Consider the following 21,860-nt stretch of genomic DNA (forward strand, 5'->3'; position numbering starts at 1 on the left):
AACCTATGAAGTTTGCTCCTATGTGGCTCATACCAGATATGTTAATCGTGCTGGCTTCAGTACAGTTTACTCCAGGGGAAATATACAGAAGATTTGCTTTTTTACAATATGCACCTTTTCCTAGAGTTTCTATATGCATCTTAAAGATATCTTCTAGTTTTTGTAGGTATTTTATTCAATTAGGTGGTAAAATGCCATCGATAAAGCATCTTTTTATACTAGCAAAGCATACCCTACTTATATAACCTTGTTGAAAACTTGAAAATGCTATTTTGGAGGACTTGGCTGTGAGTCAATTTTGTGTACACTTAATTAAATAAACTGTAATGTACAGTGTATAAAAGGTAAGTAATTAAATAAGTTGAATTAGATAGGTAAACATGGGATTGATCTGCTTAGAAGTAATCTCACTTCCTGAATCCGATTATTATTATTTTTTAATGGTGAAAATGTCTGGTCCTTTTGGCTAATAGATAAAAACCTATGAATTGGGTTATGTTTAAAACAATCCTTTGATTATGATATCTAGACCATAAATATAGCTAATTTATATAAAAGCTTGATTGCTGAACCGCCAGAATGTTTTTTGTTTACAAAATTTCTTATGTGATCTTTATATAGTCTTATTATCTCGATTAAACTTGAAACAATATTGTTGATATAAGAGTAAATAAAGAAATCTTAAACTGTTGGTTGAGGGACCTGTAGGAACTGAAATTTGTTCATGGGATATCAGGAGGAGATATTTTCTTAAAGAATTAAGGTATATCAAAGACCTTGTTTTTGACTAAATTACTCCCAATAAATAAGGGATAATCACTAAAAGTGTTATATTTTATCATATATGCCTCTTTGCAGAATTGAACATTAACAAGAGATTTTTTTTTCTTCTGTTCAATCATGTCTGATTCTTAAAGATTGCCTGGACATGTCCCTGCAGTTTTCTTGGCAAGGTTTTTCAGGAGCGATTGTCATTGCCTCTTTCCTAGGACTGTGAGAAAGTGACTGGCCCAAAGTCACCCAGCTGTCTTTGTACCTAAAATGGGATTAGAATTTAACTGTCTTCTGGTTTCTAGCCTGATGTCCTACAGCTACATCAAATTTATTCTCCATTAATAGTATATCTTGGGTTACAATAAATTTAAGTTTGTCTCAAACTTTTTAAAAAATATTTTTGATTGAAAAATAAGGTAGCTTTAAATTCTTGGATCAAAAGTCTAAGAAAAAAATGAATTTTCTTTATGAAACAACCTTTAACTATGATATTAGTTTTATTAAGGTCATTAATTAGAAGTTCTATTGGCTTATTTTTTTGCAAAGCAATTGCAAGAGTCTAGGTTGACTACTACTATTTTGTTAATGAGGGGAGATTGTATAGTGGAAATAAGATTGGCTTTATATGAAACATTAATTTCACCTTACATGACTGTTATGTGTTCTGGACAAAACATCCTATTTAGGATCACACAAAAATAGTTAGAATAGCAAAATTATAAGTACAGTTGCCTTTCACTAATCATATCCTGAGCCTATCTAGTCATTGCATCTCAATACTGAGAACTGATTTTCAATTTTTTCTTATTGTGTAATTATTAAAGGAAAAGTTGACTTTTTGTTTTATTTCATCCTGCAACATGGTGGAAATACTTTGTCCATCTACTTTAAACAGACTGGCTTTCATCAATATGTCATAGAAATCCATTTTGAAAATAAGAACATCTGTCTCTACAGTCTGCGTTAATTTTTCTATCCCTTAAAGTTCACTGCTTATAAATACAGTCATTGTTGAGTTTCATATGAACATCAGTGACATGTTCTGTATCAGTTAAATCAATGTGAAGCTCTTAATCTGTTTATTAAGAGATACATATTTTTCAGTGCTTTTACCATCAAGTTGCTTGTAGAAATCTATACATAGTTGTGTCCTACCTCAGTTACTTAATGCCATTACCTATAAAGCATCTACTAGACTCAGTCTTCAATAAAACTTTTTTCTAAACATATTTAAGTTAGTAAAATTTTCAAGATAACATCATTTACAACAATTTTAGAGTTGTGTGTGCACATGGGTGCACTCGTGCCTTTGAGCTAGTGTTGACTCCTGGTGACTGAATCTACGTTTATCTTTTGGAGGTAGTTTACTATTGCCTCTTTCATAGGGCTGAGAGAGAGTAACTGGCCCAAGGTCACCCAACTGGCTTTGTCTCAGTCTCTTAGTTTCTAGCCTGGTGTTCTGACTATTGTATCAAACTAGCACTTTTGGAGCTTTTGAATGTTACTATTATTAGGTATTGAAATACTTTAAACTGAAACAATGCAAATTAATTATGAATAAAAAATGGAAGATACTGAATTTTTGTTAAGTAAATTGAGATGTAATCATAGTTCTAAAAATTAATGTCTGAATTAATTATGAACATAAATTGTTAAGCTTCTCTAGCATAGGTATCTCTACAGATAGTCCTAGATTTACAACTGATTCTGTAATAACCATTCAAAATTAGGGAGGACTTTAAAAAAGCTACTTATGATTCATCTTCAAAATTATGAGTCATGATCACATTTTGAGCACTTGGCAGCTGGTTTGCAATTATGACAGGTTGCAGCATTCCATGGTCAGAAAATGGCAAAAACCACCAAACTGGACACGTGGTGTCTCAACTTATGATTTCAATGACTTATGACTAAAATCACCATTGTGATTATAAATGGAGGATTATCTGTATATTTTTATATTTTTGCAAGCTTACACATTGTTGGAGATACTCGTAAAAATGTTCTCTCTGTGTAAATAGAAAAAGTCTTCCAAAATGTTTAAGCTGATACAAATCATACTTAATTTAAATTAACATAGTTTATTCACTAGATGTACTACTTTTAAGTGGGAAAATGTGTATTAGTTTGTTATTTTGGCATATTCTTTAATTCATTGATTACAATCACCTTGATTTAAATCAATCCTCCCTGAGTAAGTGCAGAAAATGGAATATACAACTTCCCTATCAGGATGTTGAAAGAAGAGGAAAAAAGAAAAAAAAGTTTTAACTATTATGTAACTGCGATTACAAGGAGCAAAGTGACACTTTTTCCGGGAAAGAGATTCAAATCTCGATCCTCCTTCTGATTCATTATGGTAGAATAGATAGGAAAGTCGGTAAATTGATGTGGTGTACATTATAGTGTTTTGAATAATTCCCTTATATATTCCAGTTTTAATGCATGGAAATCTATCTAGTTGGAAATCTAATTTTGAAAATCAGTAAGAAAGTCTTACAGCTATGAAACTCAAAAAGACAGTTCAAGGCTAATTTGGTTGTTGTGCATATCAATCACTTGAGCATAACTCCCCTGGAGTAATGAGACTTGGATTTGAGTAGACATATAGAAGCTAGTAAAGATTTTATCCTGCACTGAAGGAGAAGTTGGTTTTTGTTACTTCTAGCTATAACACTTGGCTTCTCAGCAAAAAGCAAGATACTTTCTGTATTTTTAATAACTGGGAAGATGCTGAAGCAATGTACTACCCTGTTTCCCCCAAAATAAGACATCCCCTGATAAAAAACCCAATCGGGCTTTTGAGCGCATGGCAATAAGGCCAAGTGCTTATTTCAGGGTTCAGAAAAATATAAGACAGGGTCTTATTTTCGGGGAAACACGGTATACTAACAATTGCTTCAGAAGTGACATGACACAAAAATGCTAACAGTTTCAGTTCATCCAATAATCTGTTTGTTATGGGTCCTGGGAGTATATTTGGAATAGTAAAATCGATTCTTTGATATTGTGAAATTATTTAGTAAATATTAAAGATAAATTGTATCCCTAGTCTTGCTATGGCCTGTCAGTCTTCTTTTAAGTCTCTGATTGAAGGGAAGAAGCATAGCAGATGCTTAATTCCCAGAATATATTTTAAGAGTGCTGTGGCATATAACAATGGGAACAGTCAGCCTAAACTTTCTTGAGAATCATAAAGAGTTATAAGGCAGCAATTCAATTGCTGTGATTGCAGTAAGAGGGCCGGTTCTAATCAACATGATTATTTTAAAACAGCTAAAACTATTTTTTATATTTGTAAAGTCCCAGTATTTTTGAATGCTAATAGATTAAAACTTTCCAAATTCAAATTTCTGTGAGACCTGTACTAGTAATAATAGTAGAAGAGCAAAGCCTTACAAAAATAAATGAATAGCAAAGCAATCTACAGCTTTTGTAAAAAAAAAAAAAAAATAGTAAGATAATTAAATGTTTGTTTTTGATACTGTGATAGGCAATACTCACGCTGTTCTATGTTTAGTAGTTAACTTCTTCCCCTTCAGTTGTTCCTTGAGTCTGACTTTTTATTTATTTTCACACTGAAGAGATTATTCCTTCTTACCCTGGGTAGGAACCCATTCATTTTATGCTACTGCTGGCTGGCACAATGTGTGCCTTCCCTTCTTAACAGTCCCAACTGCCATGGAACAGTTTTAGTCCACCATTCCATTTTCCCTCCCAAAATGGCATTTTCAAACAAGCTTCTTCCTATTTTATTAGTAATTCAGCTTGAGTCCTTTGCATACACTGTTTTGTAAAAATTGTACCACCAACTACTGCCTTGTAGCTGTAAACTGGTAAAAAATGGTAATTTATTACTACAGCAGAGAGATTTAATTTTAATTCCAACAAAACAGGGTAGTATATCAAGCCGGAGAAAGTAATGTATTGAGCTAGGTGTGTAACTACTCTGCTTTGTTTTCAGTTATGAATTGGCTACATGCAAAATGAATTGATTTACCTTGTATTTCTGGAGCTAATATTACTTGAAAGGTTGTCTCTTTAGAATGTAAAGAGGCAACGTTTTGGCTTGAAATAGCTGGCCCTGAAAAATCTTTTGACCAAATTTCATTTAATGGAAAATTGGGGTTATGTGCCCGTTTTCTATGTAATGTTGCAGTGTTATTGTGATATCAGTTATTTTTCCAGAAACTGAAATTTCCTTTTTTCCTGTCAGAAATTTTTCAGTTTTGTCATAAAGGCCTATGAAAGATGTAAATATATTTTTGGCTGCTATTTATGGGATATTTGATTGAAGAGTGCCAAACAGATATGTGTCTTCTAACACTATAAATGTTCAATGGATTCTAATGTCTTTATAATTGGTATTTATAAAAATAAATACCGAATACATAGTTTAAAGGCAGTTGTGGGTTGGCATGTTTTTAGACTACAACATCAATTAACAATGTTTGAGGCTGCCAGAAAAACAAGAGCGAGGACTTTGTATCTCCCTCAACACCTGAAGCAGTAAAAGGATGAGAAGAAGAGAGGAGGAAGAGGAAGAAGAAGAGGAGGAGGAGGAAGAGGAGGAATAAGGTTTCTACAAGAGGCTTCTCTTAGATTTATCTGAAGTATGAGAATCTAGATAGTCTGAAGACCATGGAGAGATATTCACATCCAGTCTTTGGTCACCTTGTAATTTATTATTATTGTTGTCGCCTAGCTAGCTATAAGTTTAGAATAGATTTGATATTTTTGTCCATTCGCTAAATCTTTTCCAGGGACCTGGGATATGCAGGTGTTGTTGTCTGATGATGTTAAAGGTATAGTTACAGGATATAAGCTATTAAAGCTACATTTTACGATTAACTGATGGGGATTTTATCAATACAGTGGTGTTCAAGTGGCACTTATTACTTTATGACTGGACTCATGGCATCTATTAATATAGGTACTATCTTTGCTGCAACAGCTTCCTGCAGCCCTCTGCCAGCGAAAATGGAGCCTGGGAGGAGCCCTCCCGAGCTCCATTTTCGCTGACAGAGGCACCACGGGCCAGTCCTTCACTGTTTCCAGGGCGGACCCATGGGCCTAATCTAAGCATTCCGCAGGCCGGATCCAGCCCTCGAGCCTTGAGTTTCACACACACACACACACACACACGCACGCACGCACGCACGCACGCAAACATATATTTAGTTTACATACATTGAGTGATTGTTATGTTGTATAACAGAAATGACCATTATGTAATGTGAAGCAAAAAGAATTTTTAAATTTAATTTATTGTTTTATACTCTTAAATAAACAGATATTATTAAATTGTAGTAAATGATACTGAAAGACCAGATATATCTGCCATAGCTAAGTTTTATAAGAAACAAGGAAATAAAATTATTGCTTCTTTCCAGCTTGTTACTTTGAAAGAAATTAAAGCAGACTAAATATCAGGAGAAATTATATATATTTTAGTGTTAAGATCAAAAGCAGTTCTAATAAGACCTGAAGTGATAGAAGTATATAGCTTCTTTACAGTGTTAGCAATCAAACTTCAAATTATGTGGCTTTATGATATATTTTTACTTAAAATATTTCTAATAGAGATCAGAAATCTATTAGAAAAATATTTATAATAGAGATCAGAAATCTTCATAGCCCTAATGAGGATTAGCAATTTAGTCAGCAAATTATTCATAGCCTCTTCTCTTCATGTTAGCAATTTTTTTTTCTATTTTGTATATTTTGGCAGAATTTCAACACAGTATCTCAGGTGAAATCAACCTAAAGTTCACATGAAAATTATACAGTTGAAGTAAAATATAAATGTACACAATATTTATAGTTTGAAATCAAATTAATCTTGAAGTATTAAAATGTATGTTTTCATCAACGCATGACATAATAGATTAAATTAAAATAGTTGGATTTTGATAAGATTAAAACTAGCCCATCATTTTTTAGAGTGAGCTACATCTAGTAATTATAGTATTAGAGTTACATTTAATAGTGATTTACTGTTTTTACTAATGACTTATTAAATATTCTCAAAATATTTAATATACAGTACATTTCTTTTAAGTGATGTGTTTTGGGGAGGAGAGTTGTTATTTGGAGAGTTATCCTCTCTTGGTCCTTCAGTAGTCTCTCCTTCACGTTCTTTGTCTTGTTAGCGCTGGTGTTTAATGTAGCAATCTCTCATTTTAAAAGAAAAGTGTTTAAAATTATATTGGTATTCACCATCCTATAAAAAGGGTGAAATATTCTGCATATAGATCAATTGCTTAGCAGTGCTGTGTTTCTTTAAGAAAAAGGGATGCAAGTAGAAAAAATACAGCAGCTCTAATGTAAGGACAAGGTCAGCAGTATCTATAATTGGCCATGAGAATAGGCAAGGGTATTGGCTGATTTAGTGTGAGACAAATGAATTAAAAATCCTAGACGGTTTTTCAGTTTTGCAAATTTTCATTCTGTGGAACTGCATTCAAATGTAACCCTTTTGGGTGAAAAAAACATTTCTGTCTTACTGAATGTATAATTCTATGCTGTTAATACAGCATAGTGTATGTTACTGTATTGTATTTTTAGTAGATGTTGGAGTAATTGTGTGAGAGAGGAGATGTGTTAGAACGCAAAAGCAACTTTCTATATCTTTGCTGAAGATGATTATCATTATTGTTATAGTGGTTACTTAAATGTGTATGTTACCTGACTCACAACTCTGAATGATTACAGATAATAAAGGTTAACAAGAAAAAAATAACAATAGACAAACATGAAGAGTAAAGATGGGGAAAGTAGCATAAACAGATGGAAACAAAAGAAATAAACCTACATGTCCAAAGTGGGGGCTTGAGTCACCCTAGCCAAAGGCTTGGATGCCTAGGCCCTTCAAAACATCAGCAGGGTGGGGGACATCTTGATCTTATGGGATCCTTGTTCATAGAGTAGGCATAGTAACTGACAAGGTGCTTTCCAGGGTCCTAATAGATGGCATTGTTTATTCAAAACAACATGAAGTGTGCAAATCTTGTCAGAATGAGCTAGTCAGGCAGGCACTATGGGAAGCAGAGTCCCTCAAGTAAACTAGCTTTTTAACATGTACAGAAATTGTAGAAAATGACCAAGCTAAGGCCAAGGGAGGGATCAGGTGCATCATCACTCTTCAATCTCTTCCTGTTCACAAGAGATCTAAGTCCAGCCCCCTTTGAATTCCGTGGATTCATATCTACTGCCAGTTTGCTTTGACCTTTAGTAATTCAGATTCTTGTAGAGAACTTTAGCATGCAATAAACCTCTAGTAATTTGAACTGCCTTGCTTCCTAATTTTTTGCTCCTGACAGAAATACAGAAAAAAAGCATACATTTAGAGTTAATTGCATTTTACTCTAGCAAACTAAATGCTTCTAATGGAATATCTTAGTTTTATTTCCTTGCAAACTCTCGGAGACAAGAAATTACTGTACTTTTTGGAGTATAAGACACACTTTCCCCCCTCAAAAAAAATGGGTGAAAATTGTGGTGAGTCTTATACAACGAATGTTGCTGAAGCCCTGCCCATCCACCCTTCAGCCATTTTCGGCCTCCGTGCATCGCGTTTTCAGCCTTCACACGGTCTGTTTTAAACCGTTCCAGACTGTGGGGATTGCCACAGCACATCGCCGGCGATCGCCGCCTCCGCGCATTGCATTTTCGGCCTCCGTGCATCACATTTTATGCCAGTTCCAGGTGGCGGGGATCGGCGGCAGCAGCAATCCCCGCCACCTGGAACTGGCCGAAAATGCAATGCACAGAGGCCAAAAACACAACGTGCTGAGGCGGCGATCGCCAGCGATGTACTGTGGTGATCCCTGCAGCCTGGAACGGGTCTAAAGGAGCATGCAAAGGCCAAAAACATGATGCGTGGAGGCTAAAAATGCGATGCGCAGAGGCAGCTGTTCGTGGTAAATCAAGCTTCAATAACGTGCTGAAACTTACCATGCTGTTTGCCATTTGCTGCAAGAACCCTGCCAGATGAATACCGATGGATGCTGATAGGCAGAGGCAGAATTTTTTTTCTTGTTTTCCTCCCCAAAAACTAATGTGCATCTTATACTCCGGAGTGTCTTATACTTTGAAAAATATCGTACTCTGACTAATAGAGATGTTTATGTAACTTATATGACTGCCTAAATCATGTAATCCTAGGCAGCCCACAACCAATGAAAACAACAAAAGCAAAACTAACTATCCCACCAGGTGCCAGACCAATCGGCCTCCTGATTTAGCCTCCACCCTAAACCAATCCTTATAGGAAGAAACAGGTCTTCATGGCCTTCTGGAAGATTAGAACGATAGGGAGCCTTCGAATCTCAGTTGGAAGAGTTTTCCAAAGAACTGGGGTAGCTATAGAGAAGATGCACCTATAGCAGGGGTGCAAACTTGTGGGCTGGATGCGTCACATGCTAGCCACCCCACCCCCATTTTAACAAAGGAAAAAAGTCACAATACGTCGTGATGACAACATGACATCACAAGTTTGACACCCCTGACCTACAGGGTCCCATCAAATTACCGCATTTAAGAGAGGGGACCTGGAGTGTCCTAATTGATCTAGTAGGATGGACAAATAGCCTCAGGGAGAGACAATTCCAAAAATAACCTGGTTCTCTGTGTCTATGGAGTTTTAAAGGTGACCTTGAAATTGGACTCAGAAATTGGAAGCCAGTGCAATTTAGGAAGCAATGATATAACTCAGGTCTTTGAGGGAGATGGGCAGTTCAGAAATGCAATAACTAAATGCCCCCACTTTGACACTTTCACAAGGCCCTGAAGACCTGGGGAATCCAGAGGGATGGGAGCCCACTTGATTGTGGGCCGCCAGTTTGACACTCCTGTTGTAGAGGAATAACTAGATTGCATTTTTTAAAAAATGCACTACACATTTTTTCTTTCTTTTGTGATGCCCAGTAACGGTTTAACTTTTCTGGTAATTGGTTGAATGTAAACTACAAGTATAATTGTAACATAGGGGTTATGTTCACACAATAACTTGTATTTTTGTTTGTAGTCCACAATATACAAAAGGAGGTGTTCAGTTTTCTAGACATATAGAAATTGCCTTAAATGGAATATGGTAACATTTTATATATATATATATATATATATATATATATATATATAGAGAGAGAGAGAGAGAGAGAGAGAGAGAGAGAGAGAGAGAGAGAGAATATTGAATGCATTAAACATTTTTCAAAGGTATAACTAGCACAAAATCCTGATTTATGATTGCTAATCTAGGTAAGCAGTTTGCCTTTTTGCTATATTTATAGCGGTGTAGTCACAAGCTGACTTTCAAGACTATTAACTATATAAAGAACTGGTATTTAAAATATAAACTAGTTTATTTATAATTTAATGGATTTTTTTAAAAAAAACAACAACTCTAATTCAGGAAATCATCTACAGTTTGTAAACTACAGCCAGGTATTTCATGGCTTCGAGATTTTAAATGTGGTGGTTCATAGTATTTACATCTAAATCTAGGGGTATATTATACCCACAACTGCGAAACTTTGGGTTTAGTCCAAGAAGAGTGCTAGTTTCATTTAAATAATATTTAATGTATTTAATTATTAAAGCCATTTATAAAGAATGTTATAGAAATGCAATAATTTTGATTTGTTAAAATTCTATTAAATTTAGCATCTATTCTGCTATGATATTGCTGGGTGTTGCCCATTCTTTTTTCATGTAGCCCACCCGCCCCCATATGGCAGTGAAAAGCCAATGTACAATTAGTATTAACAATTAATATGGATTAATATTATGAGGGAAAAACACTGTTATTATGAGATTACTATTAGAGAATACTATTATTATTACTATGATTAATATTACACAAAAGAATTGTAACCAGACAACACACTGTCTATATGTATTTTGAACATGTTGCTCTTTCTATTTATATTATTTTTTTAAAAAGTCAATGTACACCTTGGTCTGTATGCACCATGGTAGGCTGGTTTGCATTTTGTCTCATTTCTAAACATGGAAACACATGCCTGCGTCTAATATGTGCTGGCTGTTTTGTCCATGCCTATATTTTATGTTATATTAAGTGTACACTGGAGAATTTGAGCATTTATTTTCATTATAGAAGGAGCAGTATGGGCCTAAATATCTGTCATATATCTCTATTTAGTTAGATCACAGTTTTATATTATAACTTGCAATTATTGATTGCTAACTTAATATATCTCTTCTCTGCAATCTGTGTGGTTTAAATTTATTCTGTAAATGTAAACCAAATTAGGATCATATATCTTTCCAGTCAGTAAAAAAAAAGTCTGTCAGGAATAGTATATTTTGAGCACAATATATATATTTGTAATGCAAGTGTTTAGGCTAAAATGAAATGAGCTTGGAGTTTAGCTGAAAATATAACTTTGCTTGGTTGGAAAGAAATTACCATTCTGTTTTAAAATTTGGATTTATGAAATATATTCACTGTTAGCATTTAAATTACAGCAGTCCTTATTGATGAAATAGAAAGACCTATTGATATGATTCTGTGTTGACAAGGTTTAATTTGATTTCTAAATTCAGTTGTTAATATACTTTTTTGGGTGGACGGAGTCTTGCAGTGTCAAGCTGAGCCCATTGGTTGACAGGCTAGAGCAGGGATGTCAAATTTGTAGCCCATGGGCCAGATGCATCAGATATTGTCCACGCCCACCCCCGGTTTAGCGAAGTAGAAAAAAGTTGTGATACATCACGTGATGCCACAAGTTTGACATCCCTGGGCTAGAGGGACTAATAGAATATAATATTTCTTCATAGTCTTTAACTCTTCCTTAGCAATCATCTGGCTCTATACATTCTATTCTGTCTCCTATCTTTGTCTAATCACTTGATAATTCTAATTGTCTGCCTTCCAGGGGCATGCCTTACCTGGCATCTTCTTCACTAATCTACCTAAGAGGGCAGAAAAGATGAGGTTTCAGTTACCTGTGTCTTATTTCAATAATGCAGCCTCCTAGACTTTGAGACACATTGAGGCATGTGGCTAGGGAATAGTCACCTCCGTTTTAGGGAGATAGATCAACCCTACAGTGATAAATATAATCAAATGTGATGTTGGAGAGCCAAGGAAAGGAGTTAAGCAGGGAATTAATCTGGAATCTCTACATAGGCAAAAGAGGGTAAGGTCCAATCACCCTTGAATGCCACTGAATCTTATCTAGTCTAGCCCAGGTGCAAACCTCCAATCTGGAAAGATTTCTGTTTTATAGGCACGGTATGAGCAATAAAATGCTAACTGAACTCTTGACCTGTGGGTCTGGTGGTTCACTTTATTTTAAAAAGAAAAGGAAAGAATTTGAACATTCTTTTTTGGCTTCAAGTAACCACATTCAGTGGCAAAGAGCATAAAGAGTTCAAATCTCATATAACAATTTAAAAGGAGCTTCCATAGAAAAATATTCTCCTAAAGGAGTCCCCATAGGAAAATATGTGATTTAGGAAACCTTAATGCAAAGAGTTTTCAAGTTACATAAAAACACACAGTGATTGAACTTGTAGATGGTAGAAAGCACATGCACACTTTCGTCTGCTATTTGTGCAAATGGAGCTATGCATGCACTCACCCGCCACTTCTATGGCCCAGTTCCAAATAGGCCAAGGCCCAGTAGTGGGCCATGGCCTAGTAGTTGGGGATCCCTGCCTTATAGTATATAAGTAGCAAGGTAGAATGCTTCTATTTCAAAGAATTAATTTAAAAAAACATTTTAATCTAAATTTGGACAAACATTTGAAGTATATTAGAAGGATACTTTATAACATTTACTTCTCCTCCCTGGTTGGGAACGGCAGGCAGCGCGGGTAAACTCAGTCAGTAGACCAATCAGGACCGGGTCTGCAATGACGTTTAGCCCCGCCCTTCCTGCTGCTCTCTTCAGTTTATCGACTGGGTCGACCTGGACGGTTTAGTCTCCTGCTGTTCTTCAAAAAAAAAAAAAAAGAGCAAAACAAACAAACAGCTCTTTTAAGAGCTATCTGGGCGATCGAGAGGCCTTTCGGCTTGGAATCTTCTCCTGTTCCCTGGACGGCTCCTAGCGTTAATCAGGTTGCCGGCTGGCTCCTTATCAGGCTGGGCCCACGAGTTCGCTCCGGAGCCCTGTCCTGCAACGCGCTCGCCCCCTCTCGCCCTTGCTGACGTTTTCGCTGCTATTTCTCAAGCCTTTGCTTAGCAGCTTTTGGCGAGCCTCCTGGTGCTTCGAATTTTCGCTGATTTGTCGTGTGTGGTGCGCAGTGAGTACTGGGGCCTTCCCTCCATTTTCCCCTTCGCGCCAAAACTTGATTTGCAAAATGGCGGACTCCCGTTCATCCAGAGCTGGCCGTGGGACTGTCTCTAGTAATCCAAGGAAGTGCCATAACAGCGATCCTGGGGAGGGCACTTCAGGGCTTCAGAAGAGCCATAAAAAGCCCCATAAATCATCTCAGCTTAAGAAGGATGAACAGCGTAGGCACAGGGCGTTGGAACGGGCCGTTCAGAAAGCGCAGCTGCAGGCCGCCAAGGAGATTGTTGTTCAACCCCCTCAGGCCTCTACTCTGGATGCTAATTCCCAGGCTGCCCATATCCATATTCAGCCCCAGGCCACGCACAGATCTTCCCTTTCACCGGATCGCCTTGAAATGGGGGCTTCTCCCTCTTCCAGTGCAGTGGCCATTCTGTTTGCCACCCTACCCCAGGAGGGTCTCTCTCATGAATCCACCATTCAAGCTCCATTGCCTGCTGTTTCTTCTGTCTGCCAGCCCCCCCCTCCTCCCCCCCCTCCGCCCCCCCATCTTCTGTCCTTCCACCACCTCCCCTCCCTGCTACCTTGGAATCCTTGCCTTCTTCTATTTCTCCTGCCCTGGCTTCTCTTATATCATCAGCTATACGCCAGGGGATCTCTGAGGGCCTCAACCAGCGTGCGGAATCGGAGGTGGCAGACTACGCCAGTCAAGTCAGTGGTTTTTCCCACAGGGGAGAGGCTTCTCCCCACCTGGACAGACCTTGCTCTCCAACTTCTGCTAGCCAGGCCTCTCTGTCCGCTGAGGACCTTGCCCTGGACCAAGAATGGCCTGATGATGAGGGTCTGGAGCCTGACCAACCAGCTTTCGTTGGCCTTTTCAAACCCCACCTATTCCGCTCCTTGCTCTTTAAGGCCCTATCTGTCACCAAAATGTTGCCTGCTCCCACTTCCCAGGGAGCGGCTTCCTCCTCTGATGACCCATCTGCTTCTCTCTTTTCAGAACAACCTAGCAGAGTGGATACCTTGCCTGCACCGAAATTATTCACGGATGTGGTAAAGAGACAATGGGCCTCTCCGGGCACTGGCCCCTTGCCCAATTCTCAGGACAAAAAGTTCTATGCTATTCCTACTGACTTTTCTGACTTGTTACAGGTGCCGGTTGTGGATGCTCCAGTTGTAGCCTTAGCCTCCTCTTCCCATCTTGCTGGTCCTCCTGAGGAGTCATTGCGTCCTGAGGATAAACGTGCCGAGCGGACTCTGATCAAAAATCATCAAGCTTCTGCATGGGCGGTAAGAACCGCTTCGGCGGCATCATTCTTCAACAGGGCATCCATTTTGTGGTTGAAGCAGCTGCAGGACCGCCTCCCGGCCTCTGACACACGCTCCCACCAAGACATTAATAAAATTCTGGCCGCAATGGAATTTTCAGCTGACGCCACCCTCAACACGGCTCGCTTTTCAGCCAAGGCCATGGGGTCTTCCGTCTCCTCCAGGAGGCTCCTCTGGCTCCACCATTGGCAGGCTGATGCCAGGAGTAAATGGCGTCTGGCAGCTTCTCCTTACGAGGGTAGGTCCCTCTTTGGCTCCGCCCTCGACCCTATTTTGGTGGAAACCAGAGATCACAAGAAAGTTTTTCCAGTTGTTTCCCGTAGATCGGATTTTCGTCAACAGCCTTATTATCGGGCCCAGTCCTTTCGTCCATCTGACAGCAGCACCTCCTACAACCGCTCCTCTCGCAGCTTCCCCTCCAGAGGGATGCAGAACCAGGACTTTCAGGTCAGATCCCATTCCAGATTCCCCCCGAGACGGTTTCCCCGCGGCGGCAGAGGCCGCCCCTTCCGCAAATCTCGTTAAAGGAATTCCAGACTCCTTGGTAGGGGGCCGTCTTTCCTTTTTTTCCAGTTCCTGGGACGCCACTACCTCTGATCTTTGGGTTTGTTCTACTGTTCGGGAGGGTCTTCGTTTGGAGTTTAGTTCACCTCCTCCTCGGGTTTTCGTCCCCTGTTCTCTCTCTCATGATCCTCCTTCCCGTGCCCGTATGGAGGCTGCTGTTGCTCACCTTCTTAAAATTAAAGCCATCGAGCCCGTTCCTCCATCAGAACGCAGGTCTGGTTTTTACTCTCGCCTCTTTCTTGTCCCCAAATCCTCGGGGGGCTGGCGGGCCATACTGGACCTGAAATCTTTGAACCGGTTCATAAAATACCGCCGGTTCAAAATGCACTCCCTTCACACCATCTTGGAGTGCATTCGTGAAGGTGATTTCCTTGCCTCGGTCGACCTGACCGAGGCCTATTTGCATGTCCCCATTTTTCCACCCCACCGTAAATTTCTCCGTTTTTACTTTAGGGGCTCTCACTATCAATATAGGGCTCTCTCTTTCGGCCTTTCCTCTGCGCCCAGAGTCTTCACTAAATTGATGGCGACCCTTGTCGCTCATATTCGGTCCCTTCCCATTCGTATTTTATTTTACTTGGATGACATTCTCATCCTTTCCTCCTCCCTTCCCGGGGCTCAGCAGGATGTTTCTACTTCTATCCGTTTATTTCAAGCTCATGGTTTCCTAATCAATTGGGCCAAGAGTTCTCTAACGCCTTCGACCCGTCTCCAGCATTTAGGGGCTGTCATCGACACAGTGTCATCCATGGTGTTTCTTTCTCCGTCTCGTCAGGCCAGCTTATCTGACCTGGCTTCTCAATGTCTGGACGGCCGGCCCATGTCTGTTCTTGCTCTCTCCCGTCTTCTGGGGAAAATGGTGTCCTCCTTCGACATCGTCCCCTGGTCCCGCTTACATAGCAGGCGCCTCCAATGGTTCCTTCTTCCCTTTCAGCGTTCTCTATCTGTTTCCTCGTTGCGCAAAGTCTCCCTTCCTTCGAAGGTTTTGGACTCCCTAAAATGGTGGTCTTCTTCGGCTATTGCCAATGGCACCCTGTTTCGAGAACCTCATCGGTCTGTTCTTACTACTGATGCGAGCCTTTCCGGCTGGGGGGCGCACTTAGATTCCCATATGGTTCAGGGCCTTTGGACCGAAGCGGAGAAGGACTCCTCTATTAATTTTCTGGAATTACGGGCGATTTTTCTCGCCTTACGTCATTTCCTTCCCCTTCTTCAGGGCAAGCACGTTCTTGTGTTAACCGATAATGTTTCCGCCAAGGCCCACGTTAACAGGCAGGGTGGCACCCGCTCTAGATCCCTCTTTCACGAATCCTTACAACTCGGCCTCTGGGCCGAGACTCACTTGGCCTCTCTGACGGCTTCTCACATTTCTGGCAAGTCTAACGTTCAGGCTGATTCTCTTAGTCGCAATTGGGTGGACCATTCTGAATGGCAGCTTCACCCTGACCTCTTTCTGGACCTTTCTCACCGCTTTGGCCTTCCCGAGGTTGACTTGTTCGCTTCCCACTCCAACCATCAGGTCCCTCGTTTCCTTTCCAGATTCCCGTCCCCAGGAACAGAGGCGGTGGATGCCCTTCGCTCTCCCTGGCCCTGGGGGGTGCTTCTTTATGCCTTCCCCCCCCCTGCCTCTCATCGCAAGGGTCCTCAGGAAACTCCTACAGGAGAAGTCGGAGCTGATCCTCATAGCTCCTCATTGGCCTCGCCGGCCCTGGTTTTCGGACCTGGTCTCCCTGTCCACGGCCAGTCCATGGCGAATACCGGACGAGTGAATTTGCCTTCTGCAGGGGGCTCTGGTCCACCCAGAGCCCCAGTGGCTACAGTTAACCGCCTGGAGACTGAGCGGGGATTCTTGACGAGGGCCAATATCCCCCCTGCCGCCATCAAAACCATCCAGGCTGCGCGGCGCCCCTCCACCGCTCGTATCTACGAGTCTACCTGGCGCTCCTTTTCATCATGGTGCTCGGCCCGCCAGGTTTGTCCGACTTCGCCCTCGGTTGAGCACGTCATCGGTTTTCTCCAGGAAGGCTTCGACTCTGGCCTTGCCCCTTCTACCCTGAGGCGGCAAGTAGCGGCCTTGGCTTCCATCTCCGCATGTGCTTCTCTGACAACTGTTACCAAGGATCCACTGATCCGCCAATTTCTGCGGGGCGCTTCCAACTTGAGCCCCCCGGTCATTCACCGTTTCCCTACCTGGGATCTCTCAAAGGTCTTGTCCTCTCTCACTCAATCGCCCTTCGAACCTCTCCGGACGACTTCCCTGAAATTTCTCTCCTTTAAAGTTTCGTTTTTGGTGGCGATTACATCCGCTCGTCGCATTTCCGAACTGGCCGCCTTGTCGATCCGACAAGACTTAAGTGTTTTCCATCACGACAAGGTGGTCCTCCGTTTGGACCCCACGTTCCTTCCCAAAGTGAATTCTGTATACCATTGATCACAGGAGATCGCCTTGCCCAATTTTTGCCCTCGCCCGTCTCACCGGCTCGAGGAACAGTGGCACAAGCTCGACGTCCGTAGGGCTTTGCGGATATACCTTTCTCGTTCTGCCTCCTTTCGCAAAACCGAGGCTTTATTCGTCTCGTTCCAACCTACCACGATGGGGATCAAGGTTTCTGCTCCGACCTTGGGCCGATGGATCCGGGCCACAATTGCCTTCTCTTATGAGTCACAGTCGCTTGCGGTCCCCAATAGGGTGACTGCACATTCCACCAGGAGTGCAGCCACCTCCGCAGCTTGGGCTACTCAAGCGTCCTTGGAAGAAGTCTGCAAAGCGGCGACTTGGTCTACCCCGACACCTTTTATTAGACACTACCGTCTGGATGCCTATGCGTCGGCTGATGCGGCGTTCGGCAGACGGGTCCTACAACGGGTCCATGTTTCCTGATCTGCGGCTCGCCCGAGTACTGCCCTCCCGTTGGACATCAAGCTTTGGTATGTCCCGCGCTGCCTGCCGTTCCCAACCAGGGAGGAGAAAGGGCGTTGGTCCTACCTGATACGCCCGTTCTCTCCCGCGGGAGGGAACGGCAGGCAGCCCCCTCCCTATTGGGGCTGCGCCTTCGGGTGTCGGGGTGGGGTGGGTTGTACTCACCTTTCCTTTCTATCAGCAGGAGACACGCAACAGTCTGCAGTGATTACCTCGCCGATAAACTGAAGAGAGCAGCAGGAAGGGCGGGGCTAAACGTCATTGCAGACCCGGTCTTGATTGGTCTACTGACTGAGTTTACCCGCGCTGCCTGCCGTTCCCTCCCGCGGGAGAGAACGGGCGTATCAGGTAGGACCAACACCTTTTTGAGAGTTGTTAATTCGTTCTTTAAGGGCTTAAATTACTCAAAATTGCAGCAAATATTCTTGTAGACAAATTATACAGTACTTTAATGTCTGAAAATAATTGTTTCAGAATCTATGGAAGGGCTAATTTTGTCTGCAGTGCTGTGTCCTCTATGGAAATAGTTAATTATGAAGCTTCTATTTGCTGTAGCAGGTTCTGAGGAAATTTCTTTTGCCAAGTAGTGCTTCCAATCTTTGCAAGAATCCAGATACTGCTAACTGCTAACATAGCTACTAACTAAATATAAGTAAGATAATTGTACTTAGTGGAATTTATTTATTTGTTGCTGCCCAACTCCAATCAATTCTGGACAATTCAAACAGAACAACAAATATGCAATTAGGTTATCTATTTATTTATTTATTTATTAGATTTTTATACCGCCCCCTCTCCCGAAGGACTCGGGGCGGTGAACAGCCAAAATTTAAAAAACATACAATATAAACATTAAAATACGTTTAAAACAGAATTAAATCCAAAATGGCTCCCCAATTTAAAACGCCTTACCCATGACCCTATAAATAAGACGAATTTAAAATTTAAAATTTCCACATTTAAAAAGGGGGAAGATTTAGGCGAGGCCAGCTTGATAAAATAGAAAAGTCTTAAGCGCGCGGCAGAAGGTGCGCAGATCCGGGATCCTACGTATCTCCGGGGGGAGCTCGTTCCAAATCGTAGGTGCCCCCACAGAGAAGGCTCTCCCCCTAGGGGCCGACAGCCGACATTGTTTGGCCGACGGCACCCGGAGGAGCCCCTCTCTATGGGAGCGTACTGGCCGGTGGGAGGCTATTGGTGGTAGCAGGCGGTCCCGTAAATAACCAGGTCCTAAGCCATGGAGCGCTTTAAAGGTGATAACCAGAACCAGATAACCAGAATATCCAGGAATAAACAGATGGTATATCTGGTTAACACATCATATCATATACCTGACTACACTGTGTGCACAATTATTAGACAAGTTGTATTTTGGAGGATTAATTTTATTATTGAATAACTACAGTGCTCTTGGTCAGTCCAAAATGTTAATAAAGTTCAAACCTGAATATTTAAGAAAGTAAAAGTGAGGTTTTGGCTTTCTTAGGAGAATATCTATGTGTGCACAGTTATTGGGCAACTATTAGTGTGCAGAATTATTATGCAACTAAATGAAAAACAAAAATTTGCCCATCTCGTTAAAGTGAGTTAAATAAATAAATAAAGTTAAAGCATCTGTTAAAGTGAGAATAATAAACAACTCAAAATGTACAAATAACATTTCTGACATTTAAAAAAAATCATGACCAATATAGCCACCCTTCTTTTTAATAACAGTCATAAGCCTTCCATTCATGGAGTCTGTCAGTTTCTTGATCTGTTGATGATCAACTTTTTGTGCAGCAGGAGCCATAGCCTCCCAGACACTGTTCAGAGAGGTGCTGTTTTCCTTCACTGTAAATCTCCCATTTAAGAAGGGCCCACAAGTTCTCAATAGGATTTAGGTCAGATGAGAAAGGGAGCCATGTCATTATTCTTTCATCTTTAAAATCTTTACTGACTAGCCACGCAGTGGAGTACTTTGATGCATGTAAGGGAACATTGTCCTCTATAAAAATCATGGTCTTCTTGAAAGATGCAGAAAGATGTACCACTGCTTGAAGAAAGTGTCTTCTAAAAACTGACAGTAGGTTTGGGAGTTGATTTTGAGTCCATCTTCAACCTGAAGAGGTCCAACTAGCTCACCTTTAATAATACCAGCCCATATCAGTACCCCACCTCCACCTTACTGGCATCTGAGTTGAAGTGGAGCTCTGTGCCCACTACTGATCCAGTCATGGGCCCATCCATCCAGTCTGTCAAAAGTCACTCTCAACTCATCTGTTCATAAAAACATTTGAAGAATCTGTCTTAAGATATTTCTTGGCCCAGACTTGCTGTTTTACCTTATGTGTCTTGTTCAGTGGTGGACGGGTTTCAGCTTTCCTTACCTTGGCCATGTCTCTGAGCACTGAGCATCTTGTACTTCTGGACCCTCCATGTAGGTTGCAGTTCTGGAATATGACAGCGCTGGAGGATAATGGGTGTTGTGGTCCGCCAGCAGCCTGTGGAGCTGACAGCAGAACCGGACAGGTGAGGAGGCTGGGGAGGACCATGGGCCAGTCCTGGGGAAGGCTTGGACGAGGGCTTTGCGTCAGAGGCAAAGAAAGGGCCATCTGGAAGGTGTGTGCTGCCTCTGAAGCCTCCAGAGTCGGACCTCAGCGAGGCAGAGGAACAGGGGGAGCCTGTTCCTAGCGCGCACATGCGCAGAGCTGCCAGAAGGCAAGAACAACTAAAACAAAAGGGACGACTCGGGAATAGGGCTGGGAGATGATTGGCCCTCCCATAAGACTTAAAAGAGAAGCAAAGGCACGTTTGTTCATTCAGTTCAGCTTAAAGCCTGAAGCTCTGTTTGATTCTGGACTCCTTGTGGCTTTGCCGATTAGGTCTTTGGCAGCGTGTCAAGGGAGATAAAGGTGGGTGATTATCCCAAAGGAAGTCTCCCAAAGGACTCTTTATAACTAATTGGGACTCATCTGTGAAGGAACAGAATTCACAGCTGTTGCAATAAAAGAGATTTTTGGGACTACTCTTGTGTTTTAATGACTCAGGAAGTCTAGGTCAGAACAGTAGGTTCCTGATAGTTTCACATTTGAGTCTTCTCAAACCTTTGGCAGTTAATGTGTGGCTTTTTTTCTCAACATATTTCTTGCAACCGTGTTAACTATTTGCAACAAAACTTTTGATGGTTCTGTGATTATACCCCAACAGCTTAGCAATTCCTCCCTCTGAAAGAGTTCCAATTTTTGACTTTTCAGAGTCAGTTAAATCTATTTTTTGGCCCATTTTGCCTGATGAAAAGAAGCTGCCTAATAATTATGCACATCTTGATATAAGGTGTTGATTTCCTTAAGCCATACCGTCCCTCATTACACAAATACACAGCACTTGATCTGCTTATATCGACTAAGCATTTAAGTTTATACAGCGTGGAGGTGGAAAATATGCATACAAACGATGATATGGTCAAAATACACACTTGCCTAATAATTGTGCACACAAAGTGTAGTAGCTGTGACCTTGCTACCCAAGTCCTGGGAGAAGATATGACATTCTAGATTTGGCCTTTGGTATCTTTATATGGGTGTATATAGCAAATTAAGCAAGAAAAGAACCATCCAAGATAAGCTAAAATTTGTAGTTATTCTCTTTAATCAATACAAGGTGATGAAATTTTAATATGCAATTTGGTATATTAAAGTTCCTAAGGGGTTAAAAATAGAAGTACTCTGAAAGTAAAAACCTGTTACAGCACTTGAATAGGATAATAATCAGAAGTAATCCCACTAAATTTAAGGGATTTGTTTACTAGTAAAAAGATACTGGACTTCAAGTTCAGTTAACTTTATTTTGTATTCTAGCACCTGTTAATCAGTCTTTTGAATGCACTGGAATGTTAGAGTAGCTCTATGTAAAATTGCATTGTAATGAATTATAAACAATATTCTATACAATTGCTCTTTCCCATTCCTGCAACTTTTTACTGAAAAAGAAGATAAGAATCTAAACCAGAAAACCTTGTACCAAAATAAAGGTAA

General features: G+C 40.9%; 2 protein-coding genes across 5 annotated transcripts in view; both read left to right on the forward strand.

The window, feature by feature from the left end:
- LOC148112851 (uncharacterized) overlaps positions 1-21,860 on the forward strand; it is a 41,987-nt gene that overhangs the window by 3,215 nt on the left and 16,912 nt on the right. For 2 of the 3 annotated variants that reach the window (XR_015728753.1, XM_087873214.1), the window contains exons 2-3: positions 20,268-20,355; positions 21,815-21,856. The gene's annotated coding sequence lies outside the window, so the exon portion shown is untranslated. Of the gene's footprint in view, positions 1-18,133; positions 18,193-20,267; positions 20,356-21,814; positions 21,857-21,860 lie in introns of those variants that run through there. The other variant, XR_015728754.1, reaches the window with a different exon arrangement.
- Positions 13,583-18,118, forward strand: LOC132712612 (uncharacterized). 2 transcript variants are annotated; one of them, XM_060694705.1, is made up of 2 exons: positions 13,583-17,852; positions 18,029-18,118. In XM_060694705.1, the coding sequence occupies exon 1, from the start codon at positions 14,557-14,559 to the stop codon at positions 17,353-17,355; it is 2,799 nt and encodes a 932-aa protein (XP_060550688.1). In that variant the 5' UTR covers positions 13,583-14,556; the 3' UTR covers positions 17,356-17,852; positions 18,029-18,118. The 2 variants fall into 2 exon arrangements, with proteins under 2 accessions (XP_060550688.1, XP_060550687.1); XM_060694704.1 differs by having other exon boundaries at positions 18,026-18,112.

Source organism: Pantherophis guttatus, chromosome 7 (assembly GCF_059756535.1).
Source record: "Pantherophis guttatus breed Tessera chromosome 7, ASM5975653v1, whole genome shotgun sequence".
NCBI classification, from domain to species: Eukaryota; Metazoa; Chordata; class Lepidosauria; order Squamata; family Colubridae; genus Pantherophis; species Pantherophis guttatus.